Genomic DNA, 15,452 nt, shown 5'->3' with positions numbered 1-15,452 from the left:
ACTGTGGTGTGTAATAGATCAGTCTTCTCCATAAATAGGTAGCTGGCAGTACAGTACGGGGCTTAGGATAAACACGAGATGAAAAAAAAATAACCAACTACCTTGAAAAAAAATCTGATTCTTTCATTAAAAAGTACTGTTGATTGTGTGATTTCTACAGAAGATTATTATGGCCAGACGATAATAAAATAAATAAATCAGAGGAGAAATATTTTCTTTCAACTTTTCAAAATGCAGAGGAAGAAATTCATCCTCCTTCTGATTTATTTTTTCTTCCGCCTGCAACTGAGTTAAATTTAATTCTCATCATTTCAACTCATTCTCAACTTCTTAATTTTATTCTCAAAATACAAAAATAATAAATAAATAAATACAAAAATCTTGTTCCCCTTCTGATTTATTTTTTCATACACCTGGCACTACAGCAGAGTAATGCTGCCACATTAGAATAAACAAAAAAAGTATTGCTTTATAATGTGAAAAGTTTAATGTTAAAACAAGATGATTTTTCACATTACAAGATATTTGATTTACTATTTTATTATAAGCTTCATGTTACATACAAACTTATCACGTTATAACAAGAAACTTATATTGTTATAAAAGCACATTTTAACACTTTAAGTCAGTGTTCCCCAACCCTGGTCCTCAGGCCCCACTGCCCTGCATGTTTTAGATGTTTCTCTGCTCCAACACACCTGATTCACATGATCAGCTCGTCATCAAGCCTCTGCAGAAGCCTGATGACAACGTGATCATTTGAATCAGGTGTGTTGGAGCAGGGAAACATCTAAAACATGCAGGGCAGGGGTCCCTGAGGACCAGGGTTGGGAAACACTGCTTTAAGTTAGCCAACTATAATATGAAATGTCTTATATTATGACAGTAAATTAACAGGTTATAACATGAAACATTTCACATTAAAACAAGATAACTAGAATATTGTTTTCACAAGAAAGGTTTCTTGTTACAACAGCATAATTTTGCATGTATGTGTGTTGTAATTACATGAAAATATATTTTATATTATCATATATATTACATTATATTCTATTATAATATGAAAAACATCTTGTTATAACAAAGTGCTTTTCACATGCTAACTTGATACTGATCTGTTTTTATTTTTCAACAATGATCTTCCATATGGACCTAGTATGGAAAGTTTCCAACTTTATTTCTGAAATGCACAAAAGAAAAATATTATTCTAATTTCTTCTCATTTTCTTCCTCTATGCTTGGGCCTCACACTCCTCCGTAGATGTTTAATGACCACTGGGGCACAAAACATCCAATCACTGAGCTTAAAATTCTGTTACTGGGGAGGTTAAAGACTAGGAGTTACACTTTAGAACCATGTTATTTCTGAACATCCAACGGGTCAGTTTCAGGCACATTCATCACAACAAACTGACATAAAATAAACATGGAGTTGTATGAACAACTTTTATCAGACAGAATCTTAAGTTTCTATGTTGAGGAACATGAGGAATTGTATTAAAAGGCTTTTATTGCCTATTTACAAGGGGCAAAATATGCCACAGCATTAGAAATTAGAATTGAGGAGCTATAGGGTTGGTTTGACTTATCAAGTGCAGATATTGGTTATAAAAATATTCAAAACCCTCCACAAAAGTGAAAGTTGCTCCTGTAACATTCCAGACATGGGACCAGTTCCTCCATCATTTCACCTCTTGGTTTTTCTCCTGCTTCAACATTACGTCCACTCTGTGTCTCTCCCCGTCTCTCTGCCTCCTGTTGCTGTCCTCTCCCTGTAATGAGCTCTCCTCATGTATGACCTCTCCTGTCACTCCCGCCAGTCCAATCCTCCTCTCCCGCTCCGCTCTCGCCTCCCTCTCTAATCTCTGCATTACTTTGCCATTAATCCCACATTCCACACGAGGATGGACCGGTGCAGCTCAGATGACATTTTGCCTTCATAATCTGGTGTTCACATTGGAATGAATCAGTGGGATGGAAGGAGAGTAAAAGACTGGGCTGCTTTAGGATTCACCTGTAGCATTCCCTTCCCGCTCCAGCCTACATCCCACCTTCTGTATCTCATTCACACTTTCTTCCCACTAATCTCTTGTTACTCTCTCCTGATTTCCCGATCTCATTCCCATGTCTTTCCCAAATCTCCTCTCCCTCCATCCCCTCCATCCATCCATCCATCCCGCTCCCCTCCCTCCAGAGCCGCAGTGGGACTGTTGGACTCACGCAGCCCCATGCTGAACTGCTCCAGAGCCAAGCCAGAACAAAGAGCCCATTGAGCCGGGCGGAGACATAATGTGGGCCGCCTCTGACAGCACCGAAGATGAAGTCATGAGGTCGCCAAACAGTTAATAATGACGGCCCATCCTCCAGCTGCACTGAGCGTGTGTGTACAGTTGAGGAAAGTGAGAAAAAAAAAAAGAGATTATGTGTCTGCGTGCGTGAGGATCTACAGTATGTACATATCTGAGAGCATGTGGATGGATAAAAAGCTTTTATGAGAGAAATGAGATACTCCATGACACTCAAAAATGCGCTCAATCACTTTGTAAATACCACAGTTGATGTGTGCAGTATAATTAGTACATTTTCACCACTTTACCTTATTGTCAGACAGACTTTTTCAATGGAAAACCACCATTATATAAGCCAAATATCATTTTCTCCAAAGCCACCAGACTCTACTGACAACATCAATACTGGTGTTACTGGTGTACCACTGCCTTGATCAGTCAGTTTATTTGCATTATTGTGCAACTTCAGAGTTTTGAAAAGTTAGTTCAGATTCACCAAATTCACACAATAACAGAAACAAACTAAGTGCTCGAGGCAGCAGTAGACCAACAAGTATTCTGTTTTTGCCAATGGAGCCTGGTTGCTTTGGAGAGACCCATGTTTGGCTTATACAACGACAGTTTCCTGTCAGAAAAGGTTGTCTGAGTGCCACCTCTGACAGCACCAAAGATAAAGTCATGAGATCGCCAGGAAGTTAATAATGACCGCCCATCCTCCAGCTGCAATGAGCAAGTGTGTGAAGTCAAGGAAAAGTGAATTCCAAAAAAAAGTTTGGACATTGTGTAAAACAAATAGAAACAGAATGCAATGAATTGCAAATCATTTTAAATGTACATTCAACTGAATGCAGTACAAAGACAAGAATGAGAAAGAAGTTTCAAAACTTCTTCAGTTCCCTAACCCTTACTGACTGTGGTAAACATGCCCCTGTCCAAACTTTTTTGGTACATGTTGCAGGCATCAAATTCAGAATAAGTGTACATTTACAAAATTTGAATCAGCATATATCAGAATATAGTCCGAGAAGGTTCTGCAAATCATTGCATTCTGCTTTTATTTACGTTTTACACAACGTCCCAACTGGTTTAGAATTGGGGTTGTACATATCTGAGAGCATGTGGATGGATAAAAAGCTTTTAAGAGCGTAATGAGATACTCCATGACACTCAAAAATGCGCTCAATCACTTTGTAAATACCACAGAGGAAAAACAAAACCTTCAGAGAATTGCACTTTTAGTTCTGGCTCTGCTCCAGCTGCGTTGGAGAACACCCACCCCACCCCGCCCCCGCACCCCTTTCCTTATTGGAGTCTGTCTGGCGCAAAGTCTGACATGAGACACATCTCCGCGGGACGGGAGCTGTCGCTGCGAGGCCCACACTCCGAACATCATTAGACTCACAGCTCCAGGTGAGATCAGGCAGGGTAGGAAAAAGACACAGAGAGGTGTATTTGTGTCTGCGCGCGAAAAGCATGTAAAGGTTTAATCTGAATGGCCACGGCCTATTAAAATGCCTTTACAGGACCACTTGCTTGTCAAGAGGCCTCCAGGCTGCGTTGTGCTCGGGACAGGGGGAGGAGGAGGAGGCGGGGGAGTGAATGGTGAAAGACAGCTATGCAATTGATTAACATTAGAAGGACTTGCTCAAGTTCAAATTGCACGGCCCCTGTGCTGTAAGCTACAGACATTTGTTTCCCCGCAAGTCGAATGTTTCTTTCAAACCCTGTCTCTGCTACACATCTGAGTTCAATTCTCCGCATGCCCTCTCTCTGAAAATCAATTCCTCCTCCTCTCCTCTGCTCTTTTCCTCCAGCTCTGCGAACAGACCAGGGCGAGGGGATTACACTGTCCCTCCCCAGATCCAAGCAAGACAACAAATGGTTCTTATCAACTGACACCCCCCTGCCATCCAGGAGGAAGAGGCAGAAAAACTGGCCGAGCCGCCCCGGCACGGATGTGTTTCTGGAGCTCTGTCTGCCAATCGCGGCAACTCTTTTCACACTTGAAGCCTGAGCTATTTACGAGAGCCCTGGGAGAATGCGTACGCAGCACCGGAGGGTGGGAAGAATGGAGGGGAGAGAAGCTGCTGCTTCTCAACCTCTGCTTCTAATCAATCACCAGAAATCACTGCCATGGTTTATGGCCTTTGATCCTGGCTCCTCTTTCGCACTGCGAGGGAGAGAGTGGGGCGGGGAAAGGGGAGGGGGAGCAAGGGAGAAGGGTGAGAGTCAAGGCCCAGAGGGTGTGGAGGTCAGGGGAGAGAGATTAGGGGGTATAGGGCCTTTTGCTCTCTCAAAGCATGTCTTGATTTAATCCAGTGAGTTTTGAGCAGAGAGCGGAAAAAGTGGCCTGAAACCTACAGGACGCTTTCAGACAAAAAAATTTCAGGCTCTAAATAAAAAAAAAAAAAAAAGCTACATTCAGACAGGCTGTCTCTTTAAAGCTATAATGCCAAAAATAGAGTCTGTTTTCATTTACCTCAATGACCTCTTTAAAAATGACATATTGATTTACCATTTAAAAAAACAGTTGTCACTATGCTAACATGTGGAAACTACATAAAAGAGTATAAATAAATAGATACTTAATAAAACATGTTTTATAAACTGCTGTACCATCTGGCTGCTGAATTAAAGGGATGTCTTTAGCATAGATAGATAGAGTAGTTAAGACAGAATTATTTGAAGTGGGGTTGTATGAGGTATTTTTCCATATTCAGTGTATTACCTACAGTAGATGTATTACCTACAGCTCAGCTCTGGTTTGGAGAAGCAGCAAGAGTACTGGTGTAGGAAGCAAAACCAATTTTAGCCACTTAAGTATACATCATATCTAGAATATTTTCACAGCTTTACGTTTATGTCAAACAGCCTTTTCGAACAGGAAACTGTTGTTACATGAGCCAAATATCACTATCTCCAAACAGTAATTTTACCTTGCAGAACACAGGAGTTGCTGGTTTACCGCTGCTTTGATAGATTTAGCTTGTTCGGGTTATTGCATGACTTCGGTGAATCGGAACTAAACTTTTAAAAAAACAAAGTCTCACAATAACACAAAGAAACTAATCAATCGAGGCAGCGGTAGACCAGCAATTCCTGTGAAGCAAAATTTTTGATTTTGTCAATGGAGTCTGCTGGATTTGGAGAGAGCTAAAATACATTTTGCTACTGACCCTGTCCACAGCAGTACATTGCTCAGCTTCCTGCACCGGTACTCTTGCTGCTGACAAACTGAGTGCTTGCTGACCATCATCTACTGCAGGTATCCAAACTATCCCCTTAACAAAAAGGTAAAGTATCATTGTGTATAGTAGTATTTTTCTGCATTCAGCTTTTCTTTAAAGAGTTTTCTTAATTCACCTGTGGTACTTGTTCTTGTAAAGTGCACATAAAACATGGATATGCCAACTAATGATTAATTATTTAGGTGTCTTTTAGCTTTTTTAGAGAATCAATTATTCACACGTATTCACCACCTATATGTCAAACAAGCAGCTACAAGCAGAAAATGCCTTACACATGAGTAAATAAAATAACTCACTAGTCGGACCTGTCCTGCACAGTCATTCTTTTATATAAACTCCAGCCCTGGTGGCAGGGCAACTAGTTGCTCCTTCATCCTCTGAGTTTCATTCAATAAGAACCCGACTGTGGTAAGGAGGCGTGAGCGAGCGAACAAAACAGACAGGACGCGGACAAGAACACACACAATAAATCCTCCTGGCAGGGTCAGGACACTCCTGCTTTGTTCCTCCTGGCAGGAGGGAGGCCACTGATGCCTACCGACAAATGGACAGAGTGGTAAAATAATCAACTACTGTTTCCCCACTTTATGGGTTTATGAGTTTGTGGGGCCCGTGGTCGCCTCCGTGCCTCCTCCCCTCTTAGAGAAGTGACATCCGGCATGGCCGCGGTGCTGCTGGGATGCAGCAGGACCGCGCCGGTCGATGTGTCTCTGATTCCTCTCACACAGGGCAGGCTGATTTGTCTTTGTGAGGCTGGTCGTCGGCTCAGAGACTCGTCTCTGACCCGGGTGACCTTTGACTCCCAGGCCATTCTGGCTCTCAGCGTGTCAGTGAAAATGATCTCAGGTTCTTCTGAGGCGCTATTGTTGTGGGCAGCATGAATTATCACAACGTGTTAGAATTAAAAATCTATGACTGAGATGTCACATTGAGATTTCTCTCTATAATCAGTGCAAATTAAAGGGAAATAATACCATTGTAGTGTGTGGCAACATTGCTAAAAAAAGTCCAAGTAAATCATACAGATATTAAAAAAAAAAAAAAACCTACAGGCTGACAAACTTATTTGGAAGAGAACCCCAAGTCCAGCATTACATTTATCACCCAAACCATTTGCCAGACAGCCAGAGATGTCACTACCTGATCGTCTGGGGATTTCTGCAAGATTTCTGGAGGTTGCTTGAACAGTGGCAAGAATGGGAGCTGAGAAACCTTATATTTCTTCAGGTATATGCCTAGAAACAATCCTCAATAGTAAGCCCATGATTTCAGCGCCCCTAAGGAATTTGGATGAGTTCGGTCATGGAGGTATTTTTTAAACTCTGTAATTGCACTTAGCATAGCTTTGCCTCAGTCCTTTGAAACTAGGAAATATTATCAATATTTCAGGTTTGCTCACTTTAGCTTCTATCTATCCAAATAAAGTGGTTTAAATAACCGAACTTATTTATAACATTTTTGGCTGTATGTGTTTCTTGCCCTGTCTGACTGAACATCACAGCAACTGACCCTTCTTAAGCCCCTACTCTGTTCATTCTGTGCTCCAATAACAGTGGAGCAAGCTCGGTACCCAGTGGAACCCGGGATATGTTCTGTGCTAGATGCATCTATGTTGACAAGAAAAACAAATTTTGAAGTTGGTTCAAAGGTGTTGCCAGAGGATCTTCAGATCTCGCGTTCGCTAATGTTAGCCAAGCACTTGCTAATTAACTCGCTAATGACCTATGTAGATTTGCTAGCACTTTGTTAACATTAGCTAACTTAAGATGTGACTAGGTTATGTTGAATTTACAGGGTTCCCCAGCAACATCTCTTAACAATCTTCAAAATTTGCCCGGCAAATAGCGTATCTAAGTACAGTAAAGTTGGCTGAGGTCCAAAATTGGTGGGACTTTGGAAGGGTCAAGCTTTCAGGGGTCCAAGGTTATCATAATTGAAAGAAACAACTGAAAAACTACAAAACCAACACCCAAGTTGTAATAAATTAGAATCAGAGGCAATTTTGAGGTTTTCGATGAGGCTCAAAGCTATATTTCTTGCTACACCCACTAGGGCAAACAAGTAGGAGGACCACAGACCAAAAACCAAAAAACAAAAATGCAATTCCACTACAGCTAAATTCTGGCTGCATCTCCACAGCGTGCAAAAGTCTTGAGGCAGTGGCTTATATGCATCTTCCAGCAGTGAAGCAGAGCAGTGCAGCTCCAGCAGGCAGATCTGGGCATGCGGAAGTGTGCCAGACGAGAGAGGCCAGGCTGGGCTGGACTGGGCCGGGCAGCTGAGGTTCCCCTCCGCCCCGAGTAGCAGCGAGGCTAAGCTAATCCTGCGCCTCAGGCCCCTGTGAGGTGGCTCTGCCAAAGCCTGTCCCCCTGCTGCTGCAGGAAATTGCCTTCAGTGCAGAGGTCCATGAAATGGCTATGGCTCACCAGTGAAATCTGTGTGTGCACATGGGGCCAGAGCGACTTTACAAACCCTAATCTACAGGTAGATTTTATATTTTATACGTATATATATCTAAAAACCTCACGAAAACAGCCATAATGTGAATAAATACATATTTAGTTCAATGTATTTCTGCTCATATAATAAGTTTTTATGTATTCTATGTATAATTGATGTACCATACAGAGGTCTTTTGACACTAAAAGCCAGTTTTCCTGTGTGGGGTTGTGTGTCAGGCTCTATAACGCCTCCTCCATTGTGCTGTTTGACCCGTGGGCCAGCCAGAGCTCCCATGAGGTCCCTTATCCCTCCATCAGTCCTCTCTCATTAGCCCCCACAGGCAGAGCCCCAGAGTAGGGTAACACGGAGGGGCCCCTACTTCCTACTCTGGTCCCCTTGAAATACATACAGCGCAAATACAGATGACAGAGATCACCTTTTAGCAATACAAACAACAAAAACAAGTCCAATTCAAGAAAGTAAGAAGATGCATTTCCTCAAATTCTTGCCGTTTTATCAAATCTCCGAATGCTGAATCATCCGTCAGCATTTATTGTCAGGCACTGTCTGGGTGTTCTTGTTAATTTTTTATATTTATAAATCTTTCTTTCCTTCAGATCAGATTGCCAAAGTGGTTCATCTTTTAGGGGGGGGGGGATAAAACCGGGATAAAAAAGTGGAGAGCAGAAGTGGCAGCACGAGGAGGGAGGAGGAGGAGGAGGAGGAGATGGGGCAGGACACAGTGGAGAAACAGTTGATTATGAGTCCCATCAAGTGATCAATGATTTCATTAATAAGACGGATCACGCGGCTGTCATAGCTGTGACACGGGCTGAGGGATGATCCGCTCCCAACGCTCCATTCCACCCCCCTCACTCGCCTCCCTTCCTCCCTTTTCTCCCTCCCTGTCCTTCCAATATTGCCTCCCTCTGCCAACGACAAGGCAACGCCAAGGAGAAAAAAAAAGGGATGGAGCTGGGTGTTGACGGGGGTGGGGAGGGGGGGTTAGTCATGAGGGAGGGGGAGAGGAGGGGAGGAAGAAAAGTGAAAATCCATTTTGAAACCCATTTTCAATTAGGGGTCCACAAGCTGTTATCACAGGTGTCCCAGAATGGGGGCCCGTAAGTGAAAATGTCTCCTATCCGTTTCTGAAATGAAACCTTATCTGGGAGGCACAAAGATGGCGGGGACAGCGTATCTGTAAATTACTTTCCATCCCCGCTGTTAACGGGAACTTTATTTCTGTCAGATGACATTCCCCTCTATTTACTGTTGATCATTTAAATGGCTGCCTAAAAAGAAGGTGGCCCCTCACTCTTCCTCTATCTCTCCCCCGCTCTCTGTATCACTCTTCCTCCTCTTCCCGTCAGGAGATTTTTTTTTTTTTTCAAAGCAGTCAAGTGTTCTTTTTTTCTTCTTCTTTAAACACTTTAGCCACGCTCTCCATTTGCTTAGGGATTTCTCTAGTAACCTACACGAAAGCCTAACGTTTGTTGCCCTTTAAGGCTTAACTTGTTTGCCTCCGAGACCCCTTGCTCTTGCCCTTTTAAGCATGACCATTAAAAGGTCCCACCTCGCTCCCTTCATAACCTGCTTTACAGACGCTCTGCCTTGTTAAAACTGCATTCCCTGACTGTGTCCAGTTGTTCCCCTCCCCATTTTTCAATTCTCATCCTATTACTTTTCTAACTCAATTTAGTGAAATCAAATATTTTTTTTCTCATAAACTTAACCTAATTTGTACAAGTTAATTCAACTGAAATTCCTGAGTATTTATTTGCAGAAATTTTCAGATCTTATAAACATGAGTTCCTCTAACTAGAGCTCTTTTCAATTTTTGATTTTAATAGCCTAAATTTAATTAAGTAAAATCAACTATTAACTCGTTAACTTAACATAAATATACATGCTTTATTTATCAAGTTAATTAAATGTAACATTTTTAGTATTTATTTCCAGAGCACTTCAGATCTTGAAACTCTTCTTACTTCTTTTTGACTTGAAATGATGAGTTGAATGAATGCACTGTACAGATTTCAGTCAACTCATTAAATGAAGTGTCAGCATATTTCTGCATATTAGCAGACATCCCATCATGCCCCAAGATGAGAAACATTTAAAAAGTAAAGCAACCAGCTGCAAAGCCTTTTTGAATTTATAGTGTAACCTATCTTATGCTGCTATCTTATGTTTGTCAAACATAATTATAATTTAAATCTATTCACACTTAAGTAAACTTAAATTAAAGCAAAGCAATGTTCACATATATATTTTGATATATAGCAAGTTGTCTTGACAGCTGGTGGATTCAAGCCTATAATGTTTTGTGTGAAAAGACAAATATCCCCAAATGTGGACATTTTTTAAAGGCTGTACATGTATGTTTTTAATCTATAAGAACACACAGTTTTCAGTTCATGAAGTGTAGTGATTTAAGTTTCCTTAACGTAAGTACATAAGTGTATCTGAGTAGTAATGTCAAGTTTGACAAACTTATGATAGCACTTTGAATGAACTTCTTATCTTAGTTGAGACAACAGATTAGCCTTTAGATAAGTACAGTCAAAAAGGTTTTGCAGTTGGTTCCTCAGCCTTTTTTTACAGTCTCCTTTACACTTAAAATTCAGCCAACTTAAACATTTAAAGCAGTTAAGTTAAAACAAATACTTTATTTTTACAGTCTTCAAATCAGCAGCACCCATATCATAAAAGTTCAACCAACCAGAAACTTTTTCTCCTTCAAACAACCAATCCTTTAGCACCCACTCCCTGTTTTTTTTTTTTTCTTCTTTTTTTTAATAGCAAATTATCCCATGACGACAGGATTTATTCAGGCAAGGAGCATGGACATCTTTTTTTTTTAGCTCAGGACCCAACAAAAGAATCAGGGGACTTTGTGGTCCACCTGCCTGCCGAATGATGAGGGTGGGAGGGGAGAGCACCCCCACCCACCCCCCCTCGAAACCCCTCCTAAAGAGCACCAATCACAGCATTGTTGTGGCACAGTCGGCTCTTTTGAGCTGTCAGTGCAAGAGGAGGGGGCACAGAGATGAATGGCACACAGGATGAAGCCACCATTTAGCCAACCATGTGGGAACGCTCTACCAGGACTCAATAATTACTCTGGGCCTGCTAAACTTGGACAAAACTTAGAGAGTTGGAGCAAGAGGGGAAGACAAAGTTGAGGAGGAGGACAGCACTGGAGATTTTAGAGCTAAATCAGTTTCTTAATGCCACCAATCAGCTATCAAACCTGATCTATACCTGTCTGCAAGCTGATCCCAATCACAGAATAATATTGTCCTTCTCAGTAGCAGAGATTTCTTTGGAAAGAGCAAGCTAAACATCCGCTGTGTCCACTCCACCTGCCCCCTCCTTACTTATTTTCCACTTTTCACAACTTATCATAGCACACTGTTGCCGGGCGCACCACGGGGTTTCCGCTGCGCTGAGCTCAGGGGCCGCTACTCAGCTTGACGGGGGGAAAGTATTTCGCCGGGCCTTCCTCAGAAGAACCAGTCGCCGGGGTTCCACAGCTGCTCACAATTACCTTTTGTTTGGATGGAGGCGGTCGGGCAGGGGCTACGGGGGTTAAAGTTGAGGCGAGTGTAGGGTTACACCTGATAAGAGGTTATGAGTTCTGGGGGCGACTTGGGAATGTGCTGTAATTATAACAACACAAAGAATGTGTAAGCTATCTTCTGATTCCAAGACAGAGATTGGGATCTAAAAGGGGACCTTTCTCTCCAGATAAGTATCATCCCTCCCTTCGTCAAGTGAATTATGAGACTACTGTATTTTAGGGAGTGCAACATTGCTTAAAGGGCAACTTCGTACTTCTCAATCTGGACAATTTTTGAGATTGGTCCAGTATGGAGGGAGAGTGCTGCAGCCAGCAGAAGCAAAATGAAGCTATAATTTATTCCCTCTGGGCAACTGCACACCATCAAAGTATGTCCAATAAAAGTGCTTGTTTTTGCCACTAACAGGCTCAGATTGTTATTCTAAGTGTCTGACAACATTATGGAAAGGATCCCTAAAGAGAGAGACCTTTTTTTAAAGAGTAAGATATGTTTTGTTTAACCAGCAACAGCTGTTTTATTGCTCTCGCCAAACTCCCTTTGCAGAAACAGCAATTTTATCATTGTCACTGTCATCTTCTGTCATCTCCGTTCAGCCTCAACAGAAACAAAATAAAATAACTCACCAAAAACATCTTGGCTCGTCTCTCCACTGCGCCAAAAATCACCAACTCTGATTTGGTCAAAATAAACTCTTAATCCACCACAACTGATGTGAAAATACCAGCAGAGGAGCAGGAGGGACAACAGGCATCAGAGATGGAAACAGCAGATACAGACAGAATATTTTCATATCTAATGTGGTGAATTAAGGTTTTATTTCAACAAAACCAGATTTGGTTACTTTTGGAAAAGAAGAAAGAAAAAGCAAGATGCTTTTGGTGAGGGTTTTGTTTTGTTTGTTTGCTTCTGCAAATGTTTCTGCAAAGGGAGTTTGGCTAGTTTGGTGAAAGCAATAAAACAGCTGTTTCTGATAAACAAAACATATCTCACTGTTTAAAAAAAAGGTCTATCGTTGTACACTGTTAAAAGTTGAGAAAACTCTTTTGAACAAGTTTTACCAACTAATATTCTTTTGTTGAGATAATTTACTTTTCTTCTTTAAATTAATTTGAATCTTTGATTTTTGAAACCCCAAATTTGTAAGAGTAAACTCATTGAAGTGAAAAGAGAAAATTATCTCAACAAAAATTTATAGGTTGGCAAAAGTTTAGTTTAGTTTATTTTAAACCTTTAGGCCAAAGATACACTTGCTGTTTAACCAAACATTTGCTTCTGCATAGCCGTAGCAAATGCATACTTAAAAGCAAGTATATGTTCTGCCTAAGAGTTTGATTTGAAACAAAAAATTAAGTGAAGGCAGTTGCCTTGAAATTTTTCTCAACTCTTTTTTCCATAATGTTGTCAGACACAATAATAATCAGAGCCTGTCAGTGAGAAAAACCTGCACTTTTAGTGGACATAGTTTGACGGTGCACAGCTGCTCAGAGGAATTACTCGGTAGTTTAGTTTCACTTCTGTTAGCTGCAGCGGTCTCCCTCAATACTGAACGGATTTCAAAAATTATTGTCACCGCTAGTCACTTAGACAGAGGTTACCCTTTAAAGTTGCAGTGTATCTCTTGACGTGGCCGAGTCAGTGTACAAGAACCCCGAGCTACGTTTTCTAGACAAACCTTATGCTCTTCAGAGCTGTAATTACCAGCACATTACGAAGAAAAATCCACTATCACTGAGCCAAATTACATCCATGCTTTTTCCACAACAAACTTTTTTTTTTCTTTCTCGCTGCCCCTTTAATTAATAAAACAGTGCTGGCCATCTGGGAATGAGTAAGAGTGAGAGTGCTCCCAAGATGCTTCAGGATGCATTATCTTACCCACTTCCTGTGATAACTCCCATATGGGGAACGAGTCACAGCAACTTATTTACCCTTTCCTGGAGTGTTTGTCTCCTGTTCACACTTGGGTTGACCACGTTTGACATCAGCAAAGAGGGGGGGGGGTGCAACAGAAAACTACTAGAGCCAACCCTACACACCCAAAAACCTCCAAATCCTCTGACTGCTAATGAGCACAGCTGCAGCTTAGGCCGCGGTGATCTCAACTTTGGTTTTGTTATGACTTTAGCTTGATGCTCCAAGGCTCTCCAGCCAAAAAAAGAAGAAAAAACACCATCTAATATTCCTCATTCCAGCATCTGAATTGAGAATGAAAGGCTGAATGGCGACAGGCTTAGTGAACTGTAAGCTCCACACCGCTTTTAATAGCATGTGTTGAAGACATTGCTATGTAAACATGCCAAAGTTTTGCTACCAGTGAGGGTTGTACTGAATGTGACTCACTGTGAACCACAAGAACAGAGGAAAAGTAAACATAAGTAACCTAAGTGAGGGTCTGTGCATGTCTTAATCTTTAAATCATGTTTTTGGGAGTTGGTCATTTTCATCTCAAAGAAATGAGAATACACAGTAACCACAAAAAACATTCCTCGGTTCCCAGCATATCAGAAGCCCCGATGCTTCAATATGTTGACTGATAACGGGTGATGGACAGTAAAATACAATATAATACATTTACTTTACTTAAGTGTAATTTTTTGGAAACAACTGATCTGTAAAAAGTCCTGCCCTTTTTTCCCACTGCACTCCAATAACAGTTGAGCAAGTTTGGTACCACGCAGAACCTTCGTCAGCTTTCTCCCTTCCTGTTCCCTGTACTTATGTGCTAGGTTTAGGCTTATGTTGAAAAGAAAACCAATTTTTGAAGATGGTTAAAAGATCAGTGATGAATGCTGCTGGGCGACCTGTAAACGCGACATATATTACTTCTGAAGTTAGCTAATGTTGCAAAATGTCTGATAAAAACATCAAAACCAAACATCTGCTAGCTAATGTTGGTAAAACACTAGCTAACTAGCTAGCTAATCAACATCAATCATTAGCTATCAAGTTAATTTGTGTTCTGCTAACATAAGCTAACTTAAGAGTGACTTTATACAGTATGTAGCTTTTACAGCTCCTTTTAGAAACAGCTTTTAACAAACTTCAAAATTTGTTTTCATTTTCAACATAGTTTTTATGCTTTAGTTCGTCAAATGACTTTTTATGGATTTGCCTGCCAAGTTGTTGTGTTGTGATAATGCATAACATTACTAATACTGTACTTTCACTGTACTGTGAAAAATGTCAGTTTAACAGCCTTTAATCTCAGAATGGGGACCAAAACCTGGTAACAGGCCCAATATTTACAGTAATATTTGACTCCAGAGTATTTTTTAAACAAATATATACCAAAAAAAAGGTACTGCTGGATTTTATTCCATGAAATTTGGATACATACATCTTGAAAATGTATGGGTTTATTGTTGAAACTACCTCAGGTGAATAAAAACAGCTGTATATCAGCTACGTAGTGATTTATACCTGTGCCAATGTCCTGGCTGCATCACATTCACTCATGGTTTCAGGCTCCGTGTTCAAATTACTCAACTGTTAATCTCTCCAAACATGGGTGTGATCCAGAAGACCAAAATTATATTGACATGAACCACAGTGGCAGTGAGTGTGCAGTTAGAGGTGACGCGTACCGTTTGAGGTGGTGCTGGAGGCCACCGCCTTCTCACTGATGTCATTGCGCGCTGATGAGCCCTTGGTCGCCACAATGGTCTCCACCCTCTTCTTCTTCTCAGCTGCTGAACTGGCCTGGGACTGGGTTTCCATGGCGATTGCTCATTCCTCAACACCTCATGGAGACGGGATGACTGGTGGAGAACAAGCAGAAGGTAGAGAAGACAAGTTAATGTAAAGACATGAAGCACATAAGACAAGATGAATCATGAGACAGATGTGTGAATTTTGGGGGTTTACAAGTGTATCTCTGCATGTAAAACTGA

At 41.2% G+C, this 15,452-nt stretch overlaps 1 protein-coding gene across 1 annotated transcript in view; it reads right to left on the bottom strand.

Annotated features, from left to right (window-relative positions):
* The window catches only part of gli3 (GLI family zinc finger 3), a 132,852-nt gene that overhangs the window by 91,304 nt on the left and 26,096 nt on the right, over nucleotides 1-15,452 (bottom strand). The window contains exon 2 of the mRNA XM_084746838.1: nucleotides 15,147-15,320. Within this exon, the coding sequence (XP_084602964.1) occupies nucleotides 15,147-15,279 (133 nt within the window). The 5' untranslated portion in view covers nucleotides 15,280-15,320. The remainder of the gene's footprint in view (nucleotides 1-15,146; nucleotides 15,321-15,452) is intronic.

The sequence above is a fragment of the Lutjanus erythropterus genome, chromosome 21 (genome assembly GCF_056507025.1).
Source record: "Lutjanus erythropterus isolate fLutEry1 chromosome 21, fLutEry1.hap2, whole genome shotgun sequence".
In the NCBI taxonomy this organism is placed as follows: Eukaryota; Metazoa; Chordata; class Actinopteri; order Lutjaniformes; family Lutjanidae; genus Lutjanus; species Lutjanus erythropterus.
Note: the sequence above shows the minus strand (reverse complement) of the source record. Positions and strands in the feature narration are given on the sequence as shown.